The sequence below is a fragment of the Mercenaria mercenaria genome, chromosome 8 (genome assembly GCF_021730395.1).
Source record: "Mercenaria mercenaria strain notata chromosome 8, MADL_Memer_1, whole genome shotgun sequence".
NCBI classification, from domain to species: Eukaryota; Metazoa; Mollusca; class Bivalvia; order Venerida; family Veneridae; genus Mercenaria; species Mercenaria mercenaria.
The window spans coordinates 24,168,558-24,189,482 of NC_069368.1; the positions used below are offsets into that span (position 1 = coordinate 24,168,558).

General features: G+C 35.1%; 2 protein-coding genes across 3 annotated transcripts; both read left to right on the forward strand.

Moving 5' to 3' along the window:
- The first annotated feature begins 9,091 nt into the window (after nt 1-9,091).
- Nucleotides 9,092-15,441, forward strand: LOC123566725 (protein asteroid homolog 1-like). Of its 2 annotated transcripts, none has more exons than XM_045361047.2 (2): nt 9,092-9,246; nt 11,386-15,441. In XM_045361047.2, the coding sequence occupies exon 2, from the start codon at nt 11,489-11,491 to the stop codon at nt 13,484-13,486; it is 1,998 nt and encodes a 665-aa protein (XP_045216982.2). In that variant the 5' UTR covers nt 9,092-9,246; nt 11,386-11,488; the 3' UTR covers nt 13,487-15,441. The 2 variants fall into 2 exon arrangements, with proteins under 2 accessions (XP_045216982.2, XP_045216983.2); XM_045361048.2 differs by lacking the exon at nt 9,092-9,246 and adding an exon at nt 9,537-9,648.
- Nucleotides 15,442-17,389: 1,948 nt separating this feature from the next.
- Nucleotides 17,390-19,375, forward strand: LOC128558858 (heat shock 70 kDa protein 12A-like). The gene has a single exon (XM_053549078.1). It carries the CDS (start codon nt 17,390-17,392, stop codon nt 19,373-19,375), a length of 1,986 nt encoding a protein of 661 aa, XP_053405053.1.
- Nucleotides 19,376-20,925: the final 1,550 nt, after the last annotated feature.

The window sequence follows — 20,925 nt, forward strand, 5'->3', positions numbered from 1 at the left end:
ATTGTAATACCGGTATCATAATTTTATGCACATTTGGTGCACCCTTGGTCTTTTGTGACTGGGAACGTCCGCTTTTACGTCCGCTTTAATTCCAATAGCTATATTCCTATCAACTTCTTATATAAATTTTCTTATGACTTTACCCCACTTTGTTGAATGGAATTTAGAGACCAAATGTGTCTTGTCTTTTAAGGTAACATTAGGAAAATCATCCATTCAACAAAGCGCTTTATATATACTACAATTTTCACAAAAAACGTTGTTATGCTTGATTTTTACAAACATTCTATGACTACAACATAACAATCTTTTCCAATCAGCTTATGTCTCATAGATCTAACGGGATTCCATCCAATCAATTGCCACGATTTGATAACAATTTCTGTTACAGTGAGACTATATAATTACGATCCTATTATCATTTTAAAACAAACTCTATACTCTATTATAAAATTCAAGACTCTTGTTCCATGTAACATTTTCTTTAAGTCAACTGCACCAGGATTTTGCTTCCTTATCCTCTCAAAAGATTGTCAACACATTTTCACATTTTATGGGGATAACCCAAAGGGTCTTAAGACACTTAGTAAATAAATACTGTTTGATACTTTGATAGAGATAACACAAAAATATCAATATCATTTAAGATCATTAAAACAGGAAACCTAACAAGTATTTCAAGTATACCTCTACTACAAGCATTTCGTTATTTAAAATAAGTAAGACTTTTTAAACAAATATAAGTCCACATACTAGTATAAAGAATCATATTCCTGTGTAGAAACTTAAATTGCTATTGATATAGGCTTTAATCTCATCAAGAATCTCAGTTATTTTAACTTAACTGTACACAACGGAAACCTAAATGTCTATTTTAGAACATATTTCTGCAATAAAGATTAATTTCTATGCTAATCCAACAACACAATGATGTTGTCTAGCCCAAAATACCACATCGGAACAGTTAAAAACTGATCTATACTAGTGAGTAGTCTAAACAATTAATGGGAGGTAATTCATTTATATTATTAGATACCAATATTTAAATTCTGGTAACACATTGGTTCAATTTTATACTTTTCTGTCACTCACACTAGAAACAACACTGAAAATCAGTTATGAAAACATGTGTATCAAGCAGAAAAGCAAATCAGATATGTATGAACCTCTCCAGAAATAATTTTCGGTACTTACTTTTCCCCTCTATCCACGAAATGTGCACACAATATATTTCAGTTTCTAAAAACGAAACTGAAGCCTAGACACTTCATAAATTCGAGTAAAGTTAAATCTCAATATTCTTTCAATCTTCCATTGATAATTTGAACAAAGGAATTATGAAAAGAATCACTTAAACATTATCATTAAGTACATAAAAGACAATAATAGCGCCATGCATACATTCCTTGCTAAGAAGAAATAGTTTCCATATATGCTTTAGGAGGTCGTATGGACATATTTTAAGTCATGTACTTTTAGAACGATTTTAATTTATCATCTATTAGCACACAATTGCATCACAATCAAATCTTTAACTAATTCATGGATCCATAATCAGTCAAGAATTTGAATAGACCTAAATAAATGATTGGTTTCAAACACCAGTCGTTGAACCCTCCTGATTTTCTATTAACTGAGACAAATCTGTCACTATACAGACACCAAAATGTACAAGAATCACCTGGGTCAAATGATACTACATGAACTTGTTAGAAATATTGAAAATGCCACCTTTTAGTAGCCCTTGTCTTTATAGTGACTGAAACTTCTAAACAGATTGCCTAAATTTCTAAAATGTATTACTAAACTAATAGGTTGATTTGATTTGATTTGATTTGTTTGATTCTGTTATAAACTCAAAAATAACAAAATCTGTTTTCTCTGACACTGTTATTTTTAGCCTTTCGTTATCAAAAATGTCCCTGTCACAACCTCTTAATTGAGAGTTGACCATTGAAATGTTATTCTTTCAAAAGCATAACATCAGTAATAGCAATATCATAAAGAAGAGACAACCAAACATATGAAACACATGAAACTGTGCACGACGGGAAGTATACTCGTGCAAATAAAGTAGAAATGCTTTAATAAGCTATACATGGCTGTCTAGCATTTCAAGAATGTCATGTATATACTATTATCACGCTTTTTAGACCATTGAAAGCTTTAATACATATTTTAGAACTAAAAATATCTACCATATTAATCTTTCGATCATAGATGTATTATGAACTTCTCCAGAAAGAAATGTTCGAATGCTATTTACTTTTCCTACTCTATCCTGTAAAAGGCACACGTTATATTACTTGTCCTTAAAATATAACTGGAACCTGAACACTTAACCGAAAAAAAAAAGAAACATTTCTTATCTTGATCGTTTTCTTTCACTAAATGATATATTCCAAAACATTGCCCTTCTTGCTGAGAGTTAAATATCAACTATATGTATCGTTTGATGAATGTACTTTATCAATGTTTTCTCTGGGCAGCAAGACTAAAGATATTCTAATATTCAAAACTCATTTATTTTCCTTCTTTCAATTGAAATTTAAAAGCAATGAACCAATAAAAAACAAATTTAATTCCTTAGACATTATCTATTATCACAAAAATGAGAAATAAGGAAGAGAAAAATAGCTAGCGGCAGACTCGCTTGGCTTCATGGAAAAAAGAAAAAGTTTCCATTTACAGAATCGTGAAATAAAACGCTAGGATCGGCGGGTTTAGCTAGGTAGGATCGGGTTACCCGAAACAAATATTTTTTGGCCTTATTACTTACGACGATCCACGCTTTAAACAAATGAATACGTTGTGTATATGCCAATCACTTAATAAGAATTTAAAGCTTCCATTAAAACAAACCGAATATTCGAATATATTCGAATATGGCAAACCGAATATTCGAATATTGATTTCAGTATTCGTTCCCATCCCTAATTTATAATGAAGGAGGTCGTAGAAGCGCACTTTAAGCTATTACTGTATTATTATATGTGTATGTTAAGTGTCATAACTCTACTATTCTTCATCAATATACGCCAGGGCTCTTTCAGTACATGACTGCCTCACAATCATGTCTAAACTTCTTTACAGATCCATAACCAACCAAACATATGTATTCGTCTGAATAAAAGATATATTTTAAACATCACTACAGGAAATTTCTGACATTATACATACACTAAATATTGCAAGTAACTCCTGGGTCGCATGATATTGCATGCACCTGGTAGAAATATTAATAACGCAACCCTTTAGCAGCTCTAGTCCTTATATTGACTAAATGTGCCAAGTAACTAAGTCTAAATTCCTGTAATTGTGTTGCTAAACAGCTGGGTAGCTTTGAATCGGCACCAAACTAAGAAAGAAGAAAATATTTTTTCTATATCATTTATTTCAGAAAATTCACATTTAGAATTAAAATCTCTTTGAGACACTCTTTTTGATTTTTCCATACCATTCCGTTATAAGAAATGACCGTATCACTTACCCAAAACTTGAGAGTTGACCATTGAAACATGATTCTATGTACATTGTATCAATAAAATAAATTCAGACACACAAAATAGTAATGCTATAAAAAGACACAAAGGGAAGTAGAATCTATCGAAGAAAAAAAATCTTTTCAGATTTGTTTTTCAAAATCTCCAATCAAATGTCATGTTTTTGTTATTTGCACATAATTTAATACAATTGACACTTTACACAAGTGATCGGTACCAACCCTAAAAATATCTGCTCTACTAATCTTGCAAAACAATGATTTTATCTAGTCCAAAATATCTCACTGAGCAGTTAAAAGATTGAAACATAAGCATTCTAAACAGTCAATGGGAGGTAATTCATTTCTATTATTGTGTACCAGTATTTCAATTCTGAAAACACGTTGGTTTGTATGTTTCTGTGAAACTAACTAATGACAATCAGTGATACAACATGTACATCATACCGTGAAACAAATCAGATATGTTTGAACTTCCTTAGAAAAAATCTTGTTCAAATGATATCTTCTTTGCCTACTCTAACAAACAAAAAAAGCAAAGTAATTTTCCCTCAAAGATATAACTGGAGCCTGTCAGTGAACACCTGATTTATACAGATAAAATAACGACATTTTTAATCTTGACTTTCAACTGAACAGAAGAGACAACATAAAATTGTTTTCAAACTTCTTAAGGCTTAAATATTAACTGTATGTATCATATAATGAATGTATTTGACAGATCAAAGATCAAAGATATTCTAATATTCAAATTTCAATTATTTTCAACTGGAATTTTGAACAACTAAACTAGGGAAAAAAATAAAATTAAAAAGATTCTATATATCATGTAGGCGGCTGCAGAAGCACATATTGTGTGTACCTTATCGTCATACCTCTTCTATTCTTCGTCAGTAATCATCCTGGCTCTATCAATATATGATTGCCCCACAATCATGTCTGAAATTCTTCATGGATCCAAAACCAGCTATGCATGTGCAGAGACCTAAATAAAAATTTCTATTAAAACAACAATGCAGTCATCCAATATTCCTCATGTCCCACCCACTGAGAGATACTGATTCAAACAACAAACTTGAAAAAATCAACTGGAGCACATCTTATGACCTATTAAAACTGTGCATAATGCAATTTTTGAGAACACCTTGGTCTTATATGAACTGAAGGTGGCCAATTACTTGTTTAGATTTTTATTATTGTGTTAGTAAAACAACTGGGAAGCTTTGAGTTTGCTAGAAAATCCAAATAAAAATAATTTTCCTCAATCAGTTGTTTCTCTTCGTCCGCAATTACAATCAAACTCTCTTAAATTTAGACAATGCTGTTCATTTTTCTACAGTTTCCATTGTACCATTGTAAGGAATGGCACTGTCACAATCCAAAAAGTGCTGTCCATTAAAGTATGATTCTTTCAATAAAATAACGTCCAAGTCACACATACAAAACAAATAATGCTATTTAGTCTTAACTAATACATTTACATATTTATTCTTCAACAAACGCATATACCTGTTATTTCACTCTCATCTAAAAGTCAAGCCTATCATTTCAGATGCAGTATGTCACAGTATCTCAAGTAAAGTGCTGCAGCCTGCATATTTTTTTTCCATCCATATCCATGACAAAATCAGTGATTTTCGGCATTGTCAATACATTCTCTCATCTAAGGGGATAACTGAAAGGGACATAAGTGTTTAGTAGACAGTAAATAAACTCTAGTTGATATTTTGATAGACATTACTCATTATTATCAAAAGCTGTGAAGTATAACAGGCATAACAGGTCTTTTACATTCACCCCTACTACAAGATGTTTACCATTTTTACCACTAGATACATGGAAAACTTTTAAGACAGATGCTACGTACAGTACGTAAATTGAAGCACACCCCTGCTACGAAAATTAAAATTGCTTTTGATAAATGCTTCATTCGCAAATAAATGGATTTCAAGAATTTCCATCTCCATAGTGTAACTCTTTTAGGTTATTTTCACACAATTTTAGAACTTCTATATTATGTACCGATATTCCAATTTCGAAAAATCTTCGGTCCAGGTTTAGCATTTTTCTTTCAAACGGACTCTCCATATCACTGAAAATAAGTTATAAAACATGAACATCATGCCGAAAAGAATATAATGTAGATGGTTCTAAAAGCAAATTCAGCTTATGTCCAAATTGAATGTTCTATTTGTATTGTCAAATCACCTGTTTGAAAAATCAATATTGCAAAGTATGTGCAGCCCTGGTGTTTGAATTGATTGAAATGAACCAGGCACTTACTTGGGTCTAAATTCCTTTACTGATTACTTAACAACCTGGTAAGACTTGTTTCTCCTAAAAATAAAAAGCATATTCAAAAATTATCTTTATATCAGATTATTTCAGATACTTCACAATGGCAATTAAACTCTCTCTAGGTCAGGCCCAGCTATTGATTTTTCCATTGACTTCCTTTATAAGAAATGGTCCTGTCATGTACCCAAAAACTGAGAGTTGATCATTGAAAGGTATTTTTTTTTCAATGAGAGAAATGTGTGATACACAAAATTGGTGGTTTTATATAGCCCTAAACAATTAATTTCATACAGTTTTTCTCCGAACACACCTACTGTCTTTGTTGAATGGCATTTAAAGTTCAAATGTCCACTAACACCTGCTAGTCTAACGTCATGTATTCAGCCAGATACGTTTTAAATATTCTAATCTTCACAGAAAACATCGTATTGCTTGATTTGTGCACACAAGATATAATTGTAATCATTACCTTTTAATCCAGTAATTTTATATCTCCTTTAATCTATTACAGGTAGCATCTTAAACGTATGTATATAACACTGTCTTGTTAATTTTACTTGAAGGTAAAATCTAAAACTTAACACTATTTTAAGACGCCGTAAACAGTTTATGTGTAAGAGACTTTCATTTCTTACTTCAAAATTTATAGTCTGCTAACCAATTAGCTCACTTACGTTTTCTTTCTTAAAGTTACATTCTACTTACCTAACAGCTTACTTGCACTTTCTTTCTTATCATACATATTTTATAAATACTTATCATATTTTTTTAAACAAAGAGCAAACTTGCACTTTTATTCTTATTCTGATAACACCTTGAGCAAGTCTGCGTGTTCTTTCCCCGGCACGTTGTTGAATGTATATGTACAGTACATGATTTTTCATTTTGAACTGTCACAGTGATTGATTTGATAAGCATCCAGTGTTAGAACGTATGGTATGTTTTTAGCATAATGATAATTATTGGATTACAACATACAAAATATTTTAGAGAATTCCATTCAAAGGGGGGGGAAAGTCGAGATTTGTAACTAAATTGGCGGGGCGGGGCGAAAACACGATAATTAGCGCTCTTCAAACGTCGAGTTTTCGCACCGCGCCCGCGCCATCAGAGTTACTAAATGTCGACTTTTCGCCCCGCGACCCCGCTAATTATCGTGTTTTCGCTCCGCGCCCCCGCTAAATAGCGAGTTTTCGCCCCGCGCCCCCGCCATTTTAACTTGTTAATTCTCGTGTTTTCGCTTGGCGGGGTCGCGGGGCGAAAACGCGAAATGGCAGAAATCAGCCACCATACTTCTCAAACGCAGGTTTTTGTTTTTGTTGATTGTTCTACAATTCTTTATTTGTTTTGAGTGATATTAAAGATGATACATGACAATACATTAGGAATTCTAGACAGGAATTCTAGACATTTGCTTATATGTCTCTCAAAAGTGTCAACATTTGTTTTTGTTTACTTTGTATAGTCAAACTCTCAAAGTGCTGGATTTTCATTTGATTTCTGACAGTAAAACCCAGCCTGCAGACTTAGCACCGAATAGTACCACCTCTGATTCAAACAGGTTCAATTGAGTGCTGTGTGATCTGCATTTGTAATAGATACATGTTGTCCAGCACTTCAAGGGTTAAAAGGTTTAATGTCACGAGCAGAGAAAATTGTTAAGTGATATGGGATAAATAAGACATTTCAGAATAATAAAAGCGCTGATATATTTCTTACTTTTTATTGTATGCATTACACATTAACCATTCAATACTCCAAAGGCAGTGCTGTCTGAATGTTACTTCACACACATTTGTTTTTCCGGCTTATGAATAGAAATACACTTGATTTGGTGTTAAACATGACACAGGCGATTATTTAATTTTTTTTTTATTTCATCGCTCTTCGCTCGCTTCAATAAATGATGATTAAAAAAAAAATATTTTTTTTTTTTTTTTCGCTCGCTCGCCCCAAATATTTTTGAAAAAAAATCCGAAGAACAAGACACCAATTTGGTGTGGCCTTAAGAAAGCAAGGGGCTGTGGGTAGTGTATTCCAAATGCTGCAAACAGAAAGGTGTTCGCAGTCCTTAACTTTCTAGATTTACAATGTACTGTTGAATTGCTGCACAATCTAATACACCTCTTATATTACAGTGCTAAACAATTCTATTGTAATCCAACCAACAATGTAACAAATATATTTCTATCTTAGATAAAATGATATGGAAAAGTTTTGTCAATAGAATGGAAAATGTAATATTGAAATTACACTATTAAGGTCATATTTACACACGGTATATAGACAAAGTTCAAATCAAAGCTAGTCTCTAAAGCGACCATTCAACTCATTTCTTCTACAATTTCCTATTTTTCGCCTCTTACCACCTTTCTTTGCCACTAGAGATACACATTTTAGTACAACTTATATATTGACAACCGATTACTTTAATGCTATATTACTTCCTATTTTGTCTTTGCGTTCATGCGCGTAGCATGGTTATTTCCTAAAAACCTATAATAAGAATAAAACAAATGAGCCGTGCCATGAGAAAACCAACATAGTGGGTTTGCGACCAGCAAGGATCCAGACCAGCCTGCGCATCCGCGCAGTCTGGTCAGGATCCATGCTGTTCGCTAACGGTTTCTCTAATTGCAATAGGCTTTGATAGCGAACAGCATGGATCCTGACCAGACTGCGCGGATGCGCAGGCTGGTCTGGATCCATGCTGGTCGCAAAGCCACTATGTTGGTTTTCTCATGGCACGGCTCAAATGTAGATGAAGAAGAAACTGCTAGCAATTTATATTATCAATCACTTGTCTTCATAAGTTACCGTGACATAATAAACGAAAATATTTAAGGAGAGAGTTTCAAATAAGCTTTCAGTTTCCTACTCAATTTTTTGTGCCTTTTTGATATATATGTACATGTTGTAAATGAATTGTGATTAATAAAATATTGTTTAATCAAAAGAATCTGTTTGCATATATCTGTATACTATGAAGTAAGTAAATAACATTATATTTTTGAGTACAATTGATTTATTTGATCTAACGAATAAAGTGTGCAGCCGACATATATAATCTAAGCTATATATAATTGCCGGTTTGTAATCTTGTAATCTTTAGTAATACAAGTATCCAGTTATGTTAGTTTGTAAGATACTTTATTTGTTCTTCCAATGCATAACATCAATAATTTAAGAAACAATAAAGAATCTATTGATCAAAATTTTAAGGTTTTTACTAAAATGGACAACTTGAATTGGCAGTCACTCGAGTGACAATGCATTTTCTGAAATCGACCATCCTTGTTTTTAGAAAATGATCAGATCTCGATTGCTCTCAATGTACTGACTTAAATTACCACCACTCGCTACAATCGCTGGCGAACGGCGAACGGTGTTATTTATAAACAGTTATAATATAGTGCAATAAGGAAGGAGTATGCACGCTGCAACAGGTATAAGTTCTATATTTTAGATGTTTAAAACTTTTCTACTCGTGAATGTTTGCGTTTGAAAAATTGTTTATTTTTCTTTGTATTGTAATATTGAGAAGTATCATAATTAACACTTCGAACCCGTGTTCAATGAGTATTATTGTTGCTATTATTATTATTCAATAATGCATATGCATGTACACCTTTCAGTACATACTAAAAATATCCCATGCATACCATATTATCTCGCTGTGTGTTTACCTGGAGGCAAAACATTGTCTGCTATAGCACTGTGTTTACTGTAGGTTTCTACAGAGTTGTGATAGACCATGTGTTACAGCTCCGTGGTTTCTATGACTAGTACCAGATTGCATGACTAGTCGCTAATATATTAGAATGAAGCAATACGTGACATATTTCTTAGTACGTATACTTTATTACACACTGTTTCTATTCCTCGTTAAGGTTACGATTGAACCGGAAACGTGAGTATTGACGCCAGAATTTCATATCAGGTGCGTGACGTAATTTAATGCATATCGTTGAATTAATTCTTTCATTTAGTTCAGTATTGTCAGTCTTTGTCAGACTGTTGAACAAACTCGTAATGTTTACTAGTACATTACATTTTTGTGTAGATAAGAATGTAATAAAAAGATTATTATCTTTGAATCGGGAAATATGCATTCGTTCTTTAGCGGACTAAAGTCGCGCAATATTTACGCTGCAGAACTCGTCCCTATAAGTATACCCCACTAAGCAAATTAAACTTAACATATGATTATGATGATATCATATTTTTATTACACAGTCGTTTCAGTTTCCCTTTAAGCTACAATGGTACCGAAAATGTCAATATTTTTCCATTGACCAAAGAAGTGATAAGTGGTATTGCCCAAATTGAATGATGGACCAGTCCATTTTAGAAATTTAGCAGGGTAAACGTTAAATACTCATGGGACAATTCAGTCAGTGATTGAAAAGGGTGTAGTACCAGTAGCAGATACCAATTAAATATATCAAACATTTTTGACTTTGACTTGCAAGTATTTCAAGCATTTCTTATTTTTTCTAAAGTAACATTCTTTGTGATAAGATGCATTTTTTATCTATTTATTCCTTTTCAAAATCATCAGCAAACTCATTCATACTTTAATGCACATTCGGTTGGAATATGGTGTATTTCAAACCTAACGCGGTTGGAAAGATTCAATTTGATTCATATTGTTATTGTTTTTGTTTTCGTTTTTTGTTGCTGTTATTTTTTTTTACCCAAGGCTTCTCAAATTTACAATATGAGTAATGAAATAAACTATATCCCGAAGTATTCTATTACCATCTGTTCATCTGTTGAATTTACATAATGAATTTTTAAACTTGAATAGAAGAAATATCTCCCCAAAAATGCAAGTGTGATTTTATGAATAGAAAAAACTGAGACCGTAAGATATGTTAACAGGAGATATCTATTTAGGCTATTCAAATTTTGTATAATTATCATAATAAGGACTTCGCTGAAATAGTAAAATTGAAAATAAAATAATTTTCAAAAATATTTTTGAAAAATTAAGTTTCATCTTGTCGGTTTCTTTGTTTCACTTTAACTTATGAATATCTGTTCAAGTAGAAAAATAGCTTTCAGTTTCAACAAGGCATGTTAGTATCCGTCTTCCTTCCTTGAAAATCTGTTTGACTCATTACTTTTGTCAATATCTTAAAAGTCAATACAAAACATGTTTCCCGGAATAGAAATCTAGATCTAGTTCAGACATGAATGTTAATCTGAATAGAACAGACCAATGATAAATAGGTGATATCAGTTCGCTAAGACAACTTTCAGTTTCAATACAGCATGTCAGTACCCGTCAGGCTCCTTGAAAATAAGTTTAATTTTATGACTTAGGCATGACAAAAAATATTTGTTTCCGGTATCCCGACCTACCCTAAATTTTTGGCCCGACCCTAAATGTTTTTATGGACTTGGAGAATATTGTTTTTCAACTTTTTGATAAAACGATTTCGATTATTTAAAGTCTTGATTTGCAAACAGTTTCAGGCCAATGCTGATTAATTAAGATCTATCAAAGCGAAGGCATCGATGATATGCTAACATTAATTTAAACAACCTCCAAATTTGATTCCATTACGTTTAAATTTCAGGCCAAGGTTTTTTAGCGCCTAAAGCACAAGAATACACGTGGAAGAGACATGTGACCCGTTGAAAGGTGTTTTATCAACTTACCAACTTTAGCTCAACTTGAAAATGGGAGTACACGGCCTGACATCATATATACGAAAGAAAGGGGATAAGTATTTTTGCGATTACAGGTTGCATGACACCAAATTGATAATTGATGGTTCAAATTTGATTTACTTCCTCTACAGTCATTTTCAAGTTTCAAGTCATTTCGGTGGCGACTATGACGATTTCGCCGAAATATGTAAGGACTTTTTCAACACTTTGTCAAAATGTAATGTTACACCAATAGTTGTTTTTGATGGAGCAGACGATCCGAACGATATGAAACTATCAACAGTTTTGCAACGTATGTTTAAACAACTTAGACGAGTTGATGCAAGAAAAGGCGTCTTACCTCTATTGTCAATGGTGACTCTTCGTCAAGTTCTCGTGGAGCTAAAAATAGCACAAGTGGCTTGCCTGTTCGAGGCTGATAGAGAAATTGCTGTTCTTGCAAATAAATTGAAATGCCCAGTATTAAGCGACGACAGTGATTTTTTCGTCTTTAATTTAGACTATGGTTCTATATCCATGGGCGCGATGGCTGAGTCGGTTCCAAGGCGAATCGTCGCACAGGCTGCCGGTAAAAGCGATTACTACTTACCAGTCCGGCTGTATAAATGTCAAACCTTCTTGATGGAAGAGTTCGGGATAGAACGAGATGAATGCATCTTTCCTGTGTTCGCCACATTGATCGGGAACGATTATTTTGATCCTCCAGAAATCACCATTACTTCGCCTAAACACCCGAGCAACCAGTTGTACAGCCCTGCCAGGGATCCAGAGATAATCGCAGATTGGCTGCGCAGGGCTGAGTTCGAAAGCGGTAATGAAGCTTGTGAACACATCTCGGAACAGATGCCATATGAAAAGGGAAAACAGTTTAAAGAATCGGTTAAGTCGTATAGTGATATCAAAGACTTTGCTTTAATTGATCTGGAAAAATTCCTTCCACGCAATAAGGGGTCTGTGGAAAGAAAATGCGTTTATTTAGACGGAAACGATGTAGATACTTATGAGACAGGAGAGAAAGAAGCAGAAGAAACTGGACACACGATATTAACAGACTATACTGGTAAACGTCTGCCCTCCTGGTTTCTAATAGGTCTAATTCGTTGTGAAATAGATTGCACATTTTTACTTAATGCTGCAGTGAACCACAGGCTCATTTTCAAAGCGCAGATGGAAATATTGTCAGAACGAACGTCCTATGCATGCTCTCAGGTTATTCGACGTCTGATTTATCGAATAGTTACCGGCTCTGTAGACCCAAACGACCGTGACAAACAAAGTAAGAACGGTTACATTGAAGAATATGACAGAGAAACGGAACCATTCCTTGTTGAACCTGTCGATGAGCTTCCAGATATAACAGAAATACCGAGTCTTGAGAATATTCCACAAATGTCGAGGAAAGAAAAGCTTAAGATATTTATTGCTGCTTTTGGAAGTAGACCAGACTCTATTGACCAGTCTCTAGATGAGACATCGCAATTATTTGTACTTGTGTTACGCGCGTGGATGAAGAATTCCAAACCAAAAGTCACAGAATGCCACCTTACTGTTTTGATCGTTGGTGTTATAGCATTGCATGCCTTTAAATTGGATCAGATACCCACGAAATCCTCGTACACTGTCGAAACAGAGCCACCTGTATTCAGAGACATAAAGAATGCAGTCAATGAAAAGAAAATAGTAAAATTCATTAAGATTCAGTTGCGGAAGCACTTTAGCACACCTCGGGTTTCATTGGATAGTCCCGGAGTTATGGAAGTTGTGCATGCATTTGTACAATTTCAGACATGTTACCTGTATACGTTTTACTTAAATCAAGTTCTACAAAGCCCTGTGCGTATCCCACGTCCAAGCATGGTACTGAACTGTACATTTTTGTACAATTTCTACCGTCATTTGCAGAGCATAGAAGATCCTGGCAAACATATAGACTCCTTACTTGGGAAAGGTTCGGCCATCCATAGTTTGTTTCACAACTGGAAACAGTCGGCGATGGACATAAACTGACTCATTGACTCGCAAAATAAAGTTACTTTTGCAGAAAAAAATGAACGGCATGGTAATTGAAAATAGGTTTTTTTTTCTAAATGATAACACAAGAAAGTTGTATCTTCGTCAAAATTATTTGAATTAATTTTTAGTTTGTCATCAACAAAAGTACGCTGATAATGCAATATATCCAGCATAAATTCTAATAGGACTAATTGCTATTTTCGTCAAAACGACTGGGTACATTTCATATTTTAGTCTCCATTATGGTAAACAAATTCATTTTCGCATAATTATGTTCTTAAAGTTAAATTTTACCAGTTTTTATATACATGTAGATTTCTATATATATTAAGAATATTTCCAGATTTGTTGAAAACTTGTTTAAAAACATAACTCTATGGGTATGTGTACTATGTTCCTAAAACTCTGAATATGAAATACCAACTTTATAACTTTAAATTGTCATATGTAAATAACCATCACCATGTAACCAATAGTAGTTATTCTTGTTGGGCTTTATTTGTCTTTATTTGTTGCATTTCTTAACACATTTATCAGTAATTACAAGTAAAATTGTTAATTCATCATGTTTAACGACATATATGCATATAAAACAGATAAAATTAATAATCACAAAAATATGGAAATAGTGCACTAAATATAGTGCGTATTGGACCCGTAACCGTACTCGGCAATTTCCGTTTGATTACGTATTCGATATCGGCATTTCCTGGTGGTACAATACTAAACTGGTAATCAAGCAGCACTTCCAGCCTTGTCAGGATCTGGTACTAATTCTCTTTTGTTTTCCTAGTTAAAGTGGCATGTTCATGTTGTATGTAGCCATTTCCTGTTTTTATTTCATTGTGGGCCAATACTTGACATTTTTAATAGCATTTTCGGGGAGATTTTTTTTTTGGCATTTATAGAAATATAAACAAACATTACAACACATGTGTTCAGACCCACATTTTATCTATAGCTTTTGTTTGGAGTTGACCTGTCAAACAAAACATTTCTCTACGAAGATTCATTACCACTAATTTTCTTGGTGTATTTTTTTGTGGTTTGTAGGTCATTTAAGATCATAAGGCTAGTAATCATTTTTAAAATGGCCCTGGCTATGTGTTACAGCTCTAAGAAGATTGTTAATTTTATATATAAAAAAACCAACACAGATTTATATACTACTGTGTATCTTGGTAAGGAACGATAGCAACAGAAATGGCCGAAGAATGCCGTAGTATAATTTGGAGATTACGTAATCGCAAGGACATTGCCGAGCGTCATTATGTATGCACCACCTTAAAAACTACGGTTTGTTAATATTTCATTTTAGTATCATTCTTTGTGATTCTATTTCTTTCTGCACTAAGTGATTTACAATGCATGCACGAATAATCATTGAAATATTGCTTGGCAACATGAACAATATATACTGTTAAGATTGTCAAAATGGTCATGAATTTTCGAATAACTTATTCGAAAATTCATGACGATTTTGACAATCTTAAGAGCTGAATAACTTTATGAAATATTCATTTTGACTTTAATACAAGTATCCAGTTATGTTAGTTTGTAAGATACTTTATTTTTTCTTCCAACACACAACATTAATAATTTAAGAAACAAGAAAGAATCTAGATCGAAATTTTAAGGTTTTTGTTAAAATGGATAACTTGAATTGGCAGTCACACTAGTGACATTTTCTGAAATCGACTGCCATTTAGAAAATGATCAGATCTCGATTGCTCTCATTGTAAAGCTGACTTACCACCCCTCACTCTCTCCAATGCAATCTTAACAGTTAAATAACTTTATGAAATATTCATTTTGTCTTTTCATAAGAAAAAGGAACTACAATGTGTCATAGTGGTGAAATGTAGAATATATCTTACTTACTTGTGCATATATCATGACTACACGTGTGTAAATGTATTATCACGCTTATTAAATGGCCATTAGTTCTATGTTTCTACTTTTTTACTCCTGAACAATCGTGATCTTTGCACTCATTGATTTCAGAATATGTCCTTGTTCTTTTACATGTCACGAAGCTGTGGTGCACCAATTACAGAGACTATTATCCCAGTGTCAATAATTTTAGTTAGAGGAGCTTGGGCTCTAACTCACTTCACCTGCTTTCGGGTCAGGCAGGGTTAGCACTTGACCATTTCGTCCGCTCTTGAAAATGCGGTACTTGACCCAGGGTCATATTACATAACTGCGATTAACAGACTGTCTATCTGATTTGTATTTATGAACACAAAACTTAAAAAGGGGAGCGGTGTTCTAGCGGTTAAGGTGTCGGCCGCTCAACCCGGAGGTCGTGGGTTCGAGTTTCACTGGGGTCACGACCACGACTTCTCACTGGACACCGCTACTGGTTTTTCCAGGAAGGGGACTCGAGAATAGTTCAAATAAGCAATAAACTTTCATCATAATCGAGCTAAAATAAATTAGTATAAACTAACACAAAATTGCAAGGCTTTATTCATAGACCGGTGTCTAAATTCGCGTTTTAATAACCTTTTACCTGTTGTCATATGGTGCTTTCGTAACCGCAGTGGAGTTGGTTCGAACGAGCGTCTTCCAGGATTAGTGGTCGACACCTAATCTACTGCACACTCAACAAAGGAGGATTAAGTTTATACATAATTTATTTTAGGTTGATGTGAACAGAAGTTCTACAACTTAATTAATCACTTCGACACTCATTCTGATGGAATACATCGCCACAGGGTATGACAGATGAGGCAGTTTCTGCCCTTTTTAAAGCTGAGCGCCAAGCAAGGAGCTGTACATTTTTTTACGTCATTTGGTATGACCCCCGGGGATCGTAATCCCACTGACCTCCCGCACTGAAGCGTGACAACTCTTACCACTAGGCTATCGAGGTGTTTAAAGGAGGATTTATTTGTACAGTTTGAATTGACTTTAAACAACCGTATTTCGCCGTATTTCAGTTCTATTATGTAACTTGGCGGTCATTATTCCCAGGTATACACTTTCCCATCCCAGAATTTTCCCCTGTATTTTTTTTGAATTGGGGGTCTTGACCTTGGTGTTTGTAAAAGGAATTTCTCAATTTATATTAATCACCCCGACACCTCATTCCTGAGGGAATCCATCGCACGAGGGTATGAGAGAAGAGGCAATTTTTGCCCTTTTAAAGCTGAGCGCCAAAAGCGGGACCCCTGGTCCCATTTTTTACGTTTTTGGGTAGACGGGGTGGGGATCGAACCCCGACCCCCCCGCACTCGAAGGGGGGACGTTCCCCAAAAGGGTTGGTGGTTAAAGAAGGATTATTGTGCTTTTGAATTGACAAAACACCTTTTTTCAGCCGTATAGTTATTTATGTAATTTTGGCGGTATTAAAACCTTACCAGAATTCCTGCATTCCGAACCGCAAGTAACTGACGACTGTCTCCCATGAATCAGAAGTGGAGGGCGAATGGCCGTTAGAACTATCGTTCTCCATCAGATCTCCCTTGCGATCGAACTCGCAACCGTTCGACTGCGCCCTACCTACAACTGATAAAACAGGGTGGGCGGCTGGTACTTGTAATTAATGAAAAAGCAAACAATACAGATATTCATTGCAGTTAAAATTCTTAAATTCTAGACGTAATCTGTTAACAAATTTTCCAATTGATTTCTAGTCAAGCGAAAATAAACTTTGATTCATGTCATATTTAATTTCATGTTTTAAATTTTGTTCAAAACTAATCTATTGAAACTTAAAACATAAAAGGTAATTATCTATTGTTAGCAAGTGTATAATGTATTATACGCAAATTAAATGAGATTTCGCAACACTTGTATTACTTTATTACTAATGAGAGGATTATTCTAAAGCTAGCTATGAGGACCACAATATTTAGAAGGGATTTTACAAAATTTTATATTTAAAAAGACATGGATAATTGTGAAGCTCTAGTTGCGATAGACTTCGGGACTTCTAACATTGGTTTTGCCTTTTCATTTCCTCCGGAAAAGGATAGGATATATCTAGCAACGTCTGCTCCCGGTTCACAGCAAGGCGAAGAACCAACACCGGAAACAAACAATGGTTCCACGATTCAAGACGGCGCTGTTGCACTTTCTTTGGTGCATGTTACCAAGCTGCCACATAACCGGGTACCACCAGTTTTACTTCTGAATGCAAACGGAACAATTAATGCATTTGGAAAGCTTGCGGTGGACAGATACGCTCAACTTGTTGTCACTAAAAAGCATCAGGGATACCGCTACTTTGACAATATCAAAATGCAGCTTTACGAAAATGATAGCTTGACGCGCGAGTCAGAGTTTCAAGACGGCGAAGGCAGAAAAATATCCGCTTTGGGATTATTTTCGAAGTTAATTCAATACATTGGAAAACTCGCTCTACAGTCAATGCGAGAAACAATATCTAATAATTCTAAAGTAAATCCTAACTCAGTATTTTGGGTGTTGACAATTCCAGCTATATGGTCTGACTCGGCCCGACAATTCATGCGCGAAGCAGCAGCAGAAGCTGGTATACCACGTGACAGAATTCGGCTGGTTCGGGAGCCAGAAGCTGCTGCTATCTTCTGGAAGAAAGGAATGCAGACTTCAGGAAACCTGAACATCAAAAAGTTATCGGTCGGCAATAAGTATATTATTGCTGATCTTGGAGGAGGACTCGTCGATATTTGTGTACATGAAATACTTCCAGACGACAGATTTCGAGAGCTGCACAAGGCAACCGGAAATGATCTTGGCGGGAATTCCGTTGACAATATGTTCATCCAATTTTTAATGAAGGTAGTGAGTGACAAAGTCTGGAAAATATTTTTTCGGCAACAGTATTTTGACTTTGTTAAACTTATGAGAAGCTTTGAGGAATTCAAAAGAAAGTTTGACACAAAAACCGAGAAAATCGTCATTGAGCTTCCGGCGTCCCTCATCAAACTAGCGGAACAAAATGCCAGATCTACCTTTTCTGACATTGTGAAGGCTGTTGAAGAACATGAATATGTTACTGTTGTAGATGAAACAAAATTGCATCTTAAGAAGGAAATAGTTGAAAGTTTTTTCAAGCCCTCCGTAGACGGGATCGTTAGCATGTTAACAGATATATTGAAAGAATGTAGTAATACAGAAATAAACAATTTGATATTAGCAGGTGGATATTCCGCATCTCCATACGTTACAGAGTTTATAAAAATGGAAATGGCGCGAATGGATGTTACACATGTGCGGGAACAAGAGCTAGCCGTACTCAAAGGCGCCGTATTGATGGGCTTCGAGCCTACCGATATTATAGAAAGAAGAGCGAGATATACGTATGGGTTTGCTATTGCGCGACCATTTGAAGAGAAGATTCATCCGAGAAAATTGAAGTTTTATAGAGACGGGAAAGTTCTGTGTAGGGATATTTACCACAAGGTTATAGATAAAAATCAGCTTTTGAAAGTTGGTGATACATTTAAAGTTGAAACAAGAAATAACGACAGAAAATTCTTCAAATTCAAGCAACGCGAGGCATGCGCACAACTGTTTCGTTCCACTAAAGATGATCCGAAATACTGCACAAAGGAAGACGGTTGTACCGAAGTATTCTCTTCGAAAATTGAGGCACCGGAAAGGGTTGGTCCGAGAGGCTTTGTACCGATTATGTTCTTGTTGTCGGTGACACTGACTTTGAAGTTCTTGCGTTTGATATATTCTCTGGAAGAAAATACACCACAAGAAAAGAAATCTTGTAATACAAAATGTACAGTTACTTTTTACAAAGTCATTGTGCACGTTCCGTTTTCATCATGCAATTTACAGCTGCACTTACAACCGTCAAGAGTTAAGTGCTGGAATCCCAACTATGGGTGGACCTTCGACTCAACCAATTCGGAACACAGAAAATTGTGGACATGTTTCTAAAATGAACGAAGGAACTCGCCTTCTTTAGACAATGGTTACTTTTGATTAATACATGCAAAATGAAATATTTAAAGTAAATTGGGGGGACTTTGTTGGTGGGTTTCGAGATCACACGAAATTCCCGATATTTATGATATACAAAAGATTCCTATTCCTTTCAGCCTTCCATAGGTTAAAATTACACGAATTGATAACCAACGAACGAAATAGCCAGGCCTTTTTTTTTTTTTTTTTTTGTTGCGCAAAACCACGATTTTGTTTTCGGGGGCGATGATATTATAATTATGATTTACAGTATCGATAAGTAAGACAATAATATGCATTATACTCAATGCTGATTTTCTAAAAGTCAACGCATCTTCAAAGTGCATGCATAACGCTAAAGCCATCTGGCAGTGCCGTTAACATCACTGTGCGCTGAACGTCATTGATGTCCTAGCAAGCATTTGATTTTGTCACTCTTTAAATGCATTTCTTTGTAACTTTACACATACGTATTGTGGATGATGTGTGACTTTATTATATAAAAAAGAAAGCAATTGAAAGTTGTTTACCTATTTTTTTTTAACGCTTATTTTTTTTATTTAAAAGTAACTTTATGTTATTAGAGGAATAACATATTCCGCATGCGGACGCCGAGAGAATAACTTTGGCGCATCATTTGGTTTGTTTTATTTTTCACATTTTCGGGGGAAAATGGGCTCCGGGGCCTGGTTTGTTTTCAACGCCGTCATGTTGGCATGAAGGTTCGAGATCTAAGGGAGTTGTGCGGGACTTTCGACATGTAACATCGCGTTTTCCTCTTTCGTTGGTGTGTCCTGGTCCCGGCGCATTGGCAGATCTTCTTAGGTATACATCCTATTTTCGGGGACCGTCCTGAAAGAATGCATTTCGAATTTAAACAATTAATTAGTGTCTTCGTAGTTTGCTGTGATAACTGATACATTACAAGCAAGTCGACGCTGTGTCAGTTCTAAATGATTTTCACTTCTTCGGCTCATAAATTGATGAATTCACGTTGGTCATTGTCAGTGATAGAAATCCAAACCTAGCATGTCTATAAGGCCGCGTATGGGCGATAGCCAAGAAATGGTCTACATTTGCGGGCTGTTTTATTTGACATTAATACATCGTAATAATGTTTCCGTTAGCCTTGGGAAAACAACATAGTGCTTTGCGGACCAGCCTAGACCAGGGACCAGCCTACGCATGCGCGCTGTCTGGTCGGATCCATGCTGTTTCACTTTCAAACCTATTGCAATTAGAGAAAAGAAAAATGTTGGCACCAGCATGGATAATGACCAGCTGCGCGAATGCGGCTGGCTGTCTGGGTCCATTCGAACAGCTGTGTCTGGATCCTATTCCTGGTCACAAAACAACTAATGTTGGTTTTTCATGACACGGCTCATTAATGCTAAATCGGGAAAACGAAATTTACTTTAAAAGTGGACTCTGTTCGCTGGTGACCTTCATTAACACATGTTTGTTATAAGCAGTACCTGTCTAGAGTAAGACGGTGCAGACAATTTGTTCGGCTGTGTGGGTCCCAG